The 6934-nt window shown below is 52.7% G+C and overlaps 1 protein-coding gene across 3 annotated transcripts in view; it reads left to right on the top strand.

The window, feature by feature from the left end:
* The window catches only part of SCN5A (sodium channel, voltage gated, type V alpha subunit), an 80547-nt gene that overhangs the window by 66547 nt on the left and 7066 nt on the right, over positions 1-6934 (top strand). For 2 of the 3 annotated variants that reach the window (XM_004676305.2, XM_004676302.2), the window contains 5 exons: positions 1422-1703; positions 4006-4059; positions 4616-4753; positions 5328-5432; positions 6416-6686. In XM_004676305.2, coding sequence (XP_004676362.1) covers positions 1422-1703; positions 4006-4059; positions 4616-4753; positions 5328-5432; positions 6416-6686 — 850 coding nt within the window. The remainder of the gene's footprint in view (positions 1-1421; positions 1704-4005; positions 4060-4615; positions 4754-5327; positions 5433-6415; positions 6687-6934) is intronic. The other variant, XM_004676304.2, reaches the window with a different exon arrangement.

Genomic DNA, 6934 nt, shown 5'->3' on the forward strand with positions numbered 1-6934 from the left:
TCCAGCTTTACCTCCAGGGTTTAGCGTGGGGCAAAGCGGCTCCTGCAGCCCGCGGAACTTCCAGGGGCCCGGGTTTTCCCCGGGAGTTTCCTCCTGGGAACTCCCCAATCTTCGATTCCCTCTCAGTTATCTACCTTCTAGTGAGTCCAGGGTGTTTTCGTTTGGGTTAAAACTTGTAGTAAGTGAGTCTATAGTCCGTTTTTAGTCCTCAATTCCTATGCAGGCCTGGACGCAGTGATCTTAGCGTCTTTACCCTGCCGCCATCTTCCGGAAGTCTTTTGCTGAAATTTTTAACTGCATTTTTGAGTCACCACATTTTACCAAAGAATTGCATGTATAAGACAAACTTAGAAGCTCACCAAGAAAAAGCGTTTATTCATAGTATTATATCACAAGAAAATAAGTGTGTGTGTGTGTACACTTAGGACTTTCACTGTATACGTGTCCTTTACAAAACATGCCCGTGTGGCTGCACAGACGCATCTGTGTGCCCCTCACTGCCTGCAGGCCCCATCACACAGCCCCCATTGGGTTGGACTTTGCCTGCACCCCCTATTCATGGGGAAAAAAATCACTCCCAGTGGCAAATCACTTGCAGGTGAATAACCCAGTGTAAGCTAAATGCTTCTTGGGGAGCAAGGACAATTGATCCAGGAGGTGGATGACCATTAGCAGCAAGGCCTGGCTGGGTCTCTCACCCAGACCCTGGTTCAGCACCCAGACCCTGGTTCAGCGCCCCAGGAGGAACAGGGATCCCTCTCATTTGCATGCGCCGGCACTGGGCCCTCTGAGTGACACCACGCAGCCTCTCAGCAGCTCCACGTCCAGTCTCCGCAGCCTTCCTGGCTCACAGTACCTGGACAGATAGAGGCCCCGTGTGCATTGCCACAGAGCCCTCTCCCGGCTGCTGGAGTTAAGTAAAGCGTGGTGAGGTCGAAACTCCGTGGGATCAGAGAACCACCCCCTGGAGAGGCCACAGGGAACACCCACACCACAGGCGCTCCCAGCTCGCTCTCATCGGAGCATTGGAGCCAAGACGCTTGCTGCCAGGGCCCCTGGGTCTGTCCAGGGGAGGACGCCCCCTCATTCCAGGAGCAGGAGCCTAACATAAACCAGAAACATAGCTCAGGGAATGGACCCCCAGGGTGCTGCCCTGCCAGCTTTCTGGCATACTCAACCAGCAGACGACCCTATGGGAATTAAGCTTGAAGTCCTCTCCCTCCCCTGCAGGGCTCCTGGTGATGGGGTGCCCTTCCTTGGGGATAAGAAGTGATCCTCTCAGCCCAGATCTCAGGGTGCGGCCTCCAGATCCCACTGGAACCTGTAGCCAAGGAGTGCAGTAGGTGGAGGGGGGGAGTCCTCCAAAAGGGCACTTGCTCCAGGCGCCCCCAGGAACTGGGCCTCTTCTCTGTCCATTTGAGGTTGTGGTCAACGCCCTGGTGGGCGCCATCCCGTCCATCATGAACGTCCTACTCGTCTGCCTCATCTTCTGGCTCATCTTCAGCATCATGGGCGTGAACCTCTTCGCGGGGAAGTTTGGGAGGTGCATCAACCAGACTGAAGGAGACCTGCCGTTGAACTACACCTTTGTGAACAACAAGAGTGACTGTGAGTCCTTCAACGTGACTGGCGAGTTGTACTGGACCAAGGTGAAAGTCAACTTTGACAACGTGGGGGCTGGGTACCTGGCCCTTCTGCAGGTGGTAAGTTCCTCCCTTTGGCTCCCCCCGTCTCAGGCACCTTAACCCACAGTGTGGGCAGTTGGGGGCCACGGGGCACCCTGGATCCCCACAATGAGGTCACACTAGCCAGAGGAAGGCAAGGATTCTCCGGGGACTTCTTGACTCCCTGAAAAGTCCCCAGACTTTCCATCCTAGAGCAGATACCATTCTCCAAGATGCGAGGTGTGGGAGTACAGTCTCCATGCAGCCTACAGCTTCCCAACTGCCCTCTTCACCCTGTCACCTTACAGTATGTGAAAGATCATCGACACCCAGCGCCTGAACTCGTGGCTCAGATCAGACCCTGATATAAAAGATCTCTAGTGTCCCTTACAGGGATTTATTCTTTCCACCTCAGATGCACAAGATGTGTGATGTTACACATGCACCCTGCTCAACCCTTCCCAAGTTTTCATTGATTTGTGAGTACAGGAGCTTCCACAATTACAATACTCACCTATAAAATCACCTATGAACAGCTGTGACAACAGAAATGTAAATAGACCCTTCATTCCTAAAGCTACAGCTTGCTTTTTTTGCTCTCCCAATCGTAAATCCATACTCCTAACGCTAGACCCAAAACCAGAAGAAACCCTAGCAGCCTCCCACCTGAAAACTCACTGCGGGGCCAGTCACCCTTCAAACGCCTCTTACGACCCAGCTTTCTCCAAAGACTCCTGCCCCCTCCCCATACCTGGCGGAGAACAGGGTTAGAACCAGTCTGAGTCACTGTGCCTTCAGATGTCAGAACTCAGAATGTAAGTCTCCCTTCACAAATTGGGAAGTGCTTGCTGGCCCAGAGAGAAGCACGCAGTTCCAGAAAAATTCAATTAGAGATCCACCTTGCTTGGCCTCCAGCAGTTACCAAAGCATTTCCAGGTCTTTGCAAGTGAGGGGCCAAGGCACAGAGAGCCATGTAGCTTGCTTGCCTTCTCTGAGCAGCCTGTTTCCCGCCTCATGAGAGCTCTCAGACACAGAAAGTTTGTGTGATTGAGCTTTTACCCTGCAAGAAAGCTCAGAGCTGATGGATTTTGTCCGGGACGCAGATGAGAGGTGCTGGGCATTGGCGTCACCACCACACACACCTCTTGGCCCCTTCTCAATCTACTGCAGCCCAGATCCAGGCAAATAATGAAGCAGGCACCAGGGCCCTTCTCGTTCAGCCTCCCTCTCTGGTGTGGCTTATAAGACCTGACTATATAATACTTGCAGATATTTTGCAAACGTATAGTTGTCATTATTAAAAATAGATGTTTGGGCCCTCCCTGGTGGCACAGCGGGTTAAAGCACAGCATTAAGAAGCTAAAGCCACTGCAGCATGAGTTCGATCCGCTGCCCCAGAGGTGATACACATGGATCTACAGACCTCTCCTGACCGCCCACTTCTCCCCTCAGCAGTGTATTTCGTCGATCTGCCTGTTCTGCTCCCCACTCTGTCTCTGATGAACCTCTCACCACCCCTGCACCTCTAGCCTATACCCCAGTTCTGTATGTACAAATAAATAAATCTTTAAAAAAAAATGATGTTAAACTTAAGTTTAGCTAAATAGTATTAAAGCAAAGGTAGTAAGTACTCAAAACTCACCCTGCCATTTATTAACATCTGTGCTTGAAGTTGCTGTATTTGTTCTCCCCATACAATGGAAATTCTCCACTGCTTCTCCCATGCATCTCTTCCCAACTGTGTTCAATAGCATCACATTGGCAATTTGAAATTGTCCTTGGTGAGAGTATTTACACAGAGAAATTGGCAAACACAGCAATCAGGGCTTTGTTCTCTTCTGGAAAGCCTTTGTTAGCCACTTACTAACACACGAGCAGGACTGCTTTAAGGGAAGGTTGGGATTCGCCCTTTAAAAGGCTGTGGGCAGAAACCGCAAGATTCTGTGAGGGACGTGACAAAGTGGACTCGGTCAGCACTCTGTTCACCTGAATGCTCAGCCCAGAGCCCAGCTGGTGCCCACGGCTGGAGCCTGTGTCCTTTGGATGCTGAGGTGACTGAGTCAAGAGCCAGGCCTCAGCAGCATCTTGGCCAGCCTCAGGAAGCTTATTCTTTGTGCCCAGAGGCTTACTCTCTGCCCCCCTACATGGCCCCCTGGATGTCTCTGGGCTGAATATGAGGGCCTTTCCCTGAGAGCTCAGCCATTGTGTCCGGCTGAAGGAGTGGGCTGGGCAGCTTCCCTATAGAGGCCCTTTCCAGGCTTCCTCTGCCCAGAGGTGCTCTAAGTGGCTCAAGCAAGATGCAGAGTTAAGTGGGATTATTACTTGTATCTTTTCCTTGCAGGCAACTTTCAAAGGCTGGATGGATATCATGTACGCAGCCGTGGACTCCCGGGGGGTAGGTTGCCACGCTGGGGTCTCCCAACCAGCCAGGCACAAAGACTCCCGCAGCTTGGCCACCCAGCGTCTGTGTCCCGTCTCAGATCCATCCCGGAAGGGCATGCTGACCGTGTCCACGGGGAGTCGAGCCTCTCTGGCTCTGGCCCTGGGGCAGGGTCCCCTGCGCTCCCAGAGAGCCTCAAAATAAACATCTTCCACATTCAGTCTGCTACAATGTCCTGGATCTTAAGTCTGTCCCAGGCGGGTGGGGAGGAAGCAATAGAGGCACAAATCAGGACAAATCCTTTGTCCTGTGTGCTGCCCAGTCACCCTTCAGTTCTTTGAAGGCTGAGTAGTCCCCCAAAGCACCCAAAGGCCCAGGGGCAGAGTGCAGCCCCAGCCAGCTGCCCCCCCTCCCTGCCACACACGCTCTTGCCAAACCAGCCCACCTCCCCAGCCTACTCGGAACTCACCTGCACACAGGGACACACCCTGTGCCGGTGACCCTCTGGCCACAGTGGTGGCCCCGGCCTGCCCCTCCCTCCCACTGTCTCTGCTGTCTGATTCCCCCTTAGTATGAAGAACAGCCCCAGTGGGAGTACAACCTCTACATGTACATCTACTTCGTCGTTTTCATCATCTTCGGTTCTTTCTTCACCCTGAACCTTTTCATCGGTGTCATCATTGATAACTTCAACCAACAGAAGAAAAAGATAAGTGGAGCACGGGCTCCCTCTGGGTGGGCGAGGAAGGCTGGTGCCCAGGCCCAGGGGCTATTCTGGCTCCTCGCCCCAATTTGCCTTCCCTGTTGGAAATGGTCCTCTTGTTCCTACTAGAATGGGGTGGGAAAGGGGGTGTATCATGATCTAACAGACTCCCTGTAAGAGTGTACGAAGGCTTCCACAAGAAGCCCCATGCCTGCCCTGAGAGATGAGGCCCCTGAGAAAAACTGGGGTGCAGGTCGGGACTGTGCCCCTGGTGCATGATCAGGACCAGCGAGCAGGGCTCCATGAGCAGGTCCTCATTGGGCAGAGACTCCCCAGGCTGCTGAGCCGGGCAGGAGAGGAGCTTGTGGGGGCTAGGTTAGCAAGGCACAAAGCCAGAGAAATACCAAGATGAAAGGAGACGGAGAAGCTGGAAAGGGTTAGTGAGGACTCTCTGAAGCAGGATAAGGGGTATACTCATCTCCACCATGAGAGGAAGTAAGGGGGAGTCTGACCCTGGCCCCCTCATCAAGGCCTTGCATGCTGAGAACCCCAAATGAGGTTGGGCTGTCTCTCTCTGCACTTAGGGGGCCAGGACATCTTCATGACGGAGGAGCAGAAGAAATACTACAATGCCATGAAGAAGCTGGGCTCCAAGAAGCCCCAGAAGCCCATCCCACGCCCCTTGGTGAGCCAGGCTCTCAATTTGTCAGGAGTAGGGAAGATCTCCTGGGGGAACCTGGGAAGCCACAACCTGTCAGCAAAACCAGGGAAGAAGGGCCGCCCTCAGGTGCCTGACAACACACAGAGGTCTGGGGCTTGTGGAAATGGTGAGGAAGACGTGAGGAGGCCGTGGACACAAGACACTCCCCTCCCATTCAACCCAGCTGCCACTGCCTGAACCTCTTCTCCCCTGCCAGGGTGCAGGCTTCCCCCAGCTCCATTCACAGCCTCATCCTTGCAACTCCCTCAGCAGTGGGGATTGGGGGTTGTGGGGGCATCATCAAGGTGGTGGGGTGGTCGTACACTAGGCCCTCTGGTAGAATGATTCCTTTGGCCCTGTCAAGCCATTCTCCAAGAGTTGTGTGTGTGTGTGTGTGTGTGTGTGTGTGTGTGTTACAGAAAGCAGAGTTGGCAGAAGCACTCAAAGTAATTAGGTGACATAACCAAAATCCCCAGTTAGTAAGTGGTAGTCTCAGGTTTTAATCTAATTCATCATTTATTTATAAATCTGATCACTTCTCCAAAATAATGTGGGCTGGTTTACAGTTAAAGACACGTATATCGTTAGTAGACTAAACAAAATCAATTCCGTACAAATAGTGGAGAGAATCTGCTAATCTGAAAGCTGATAAAATTACTAGGTTTGACCTTCAGCCTTCAGACTAAGAACAGAAGGGCAAGCACCTTAGTGAGGAGCATAGGTTTCACCTAAGCTAGGAGAAACTCCTTCCTGAGGCCCCATTGAGAAGACCTCAGGAAAGAAGGGGGCTGGCCTGGACCCTTCAGCCCAGGGAGCTTCTCAGCAGGAGGGCCAGAGTGTTTCATTCTCCGTGACTTCCTCCTCTCAAAGTAGTCCTGGGGTAGAGTAGGAGGCGGGAGGTCCAGGCCACGAGGCAGCTCCAGGGACCTTCCTGGCCTGCTGAGTCCATTCTTTGCCTCACCTTTCAGAACAAGTACCAGGGCTTCATATTCGACATTGTGACCAAGCAGGCCTTTGATGTCACCATCATGTTTCTCATCTGCTTGAACATGGTGACCATGATGGTAGAGACAGATGACCAGAGCCCTGAGAAAGTCAACATCTTGGCCAAGATCAACCTGCTTTTTGTAGCCATCTTCACGGGCGAGTGTATCGTCAAGATGGCTGCCCTCCGCCATTATTATTTCACCAACAGCTGGAACATCTTTGACTTCGTGGTCGTCATCCTCTCCATTGTGGGTAGGTGTCGGAGACTCTTTGTCCCTGATCACGGATAGTGGGGGGCAGGAAAGGCAGGGTCTCAAGGTGGGAACGGCGTCAGCGAGCGGAGATTCCTAGAAAAGGGGGAGAAAGGGAAAAAAGGGGAGCAGGCATGAGGAAGACCCGGGAATGGGAGTTGGGTGCAAGTCTTCCTGCTCTGCCTTTAGCAGAGGTTTATTTTACACACTTCAGGCAGGCTAAGGGATGACATTAGCATATGAAATGGG

Source organism: Condylura cristata, unplaced genomic scaffold (genome assembly GCF_000260355.1).
Source record: "Condylura cristata isolate star-nosed mole 26May11 unplaced genomic scaffold, ConCri1.0 scaffold00004, whole genome shotgun sequence".
Classification (NCBI taxonomy): Eukaryota; Metazoa; Chordata; class Mammalia; order Eulipotyphla; family Talpidae; genus Condylura; species Condylura cristata.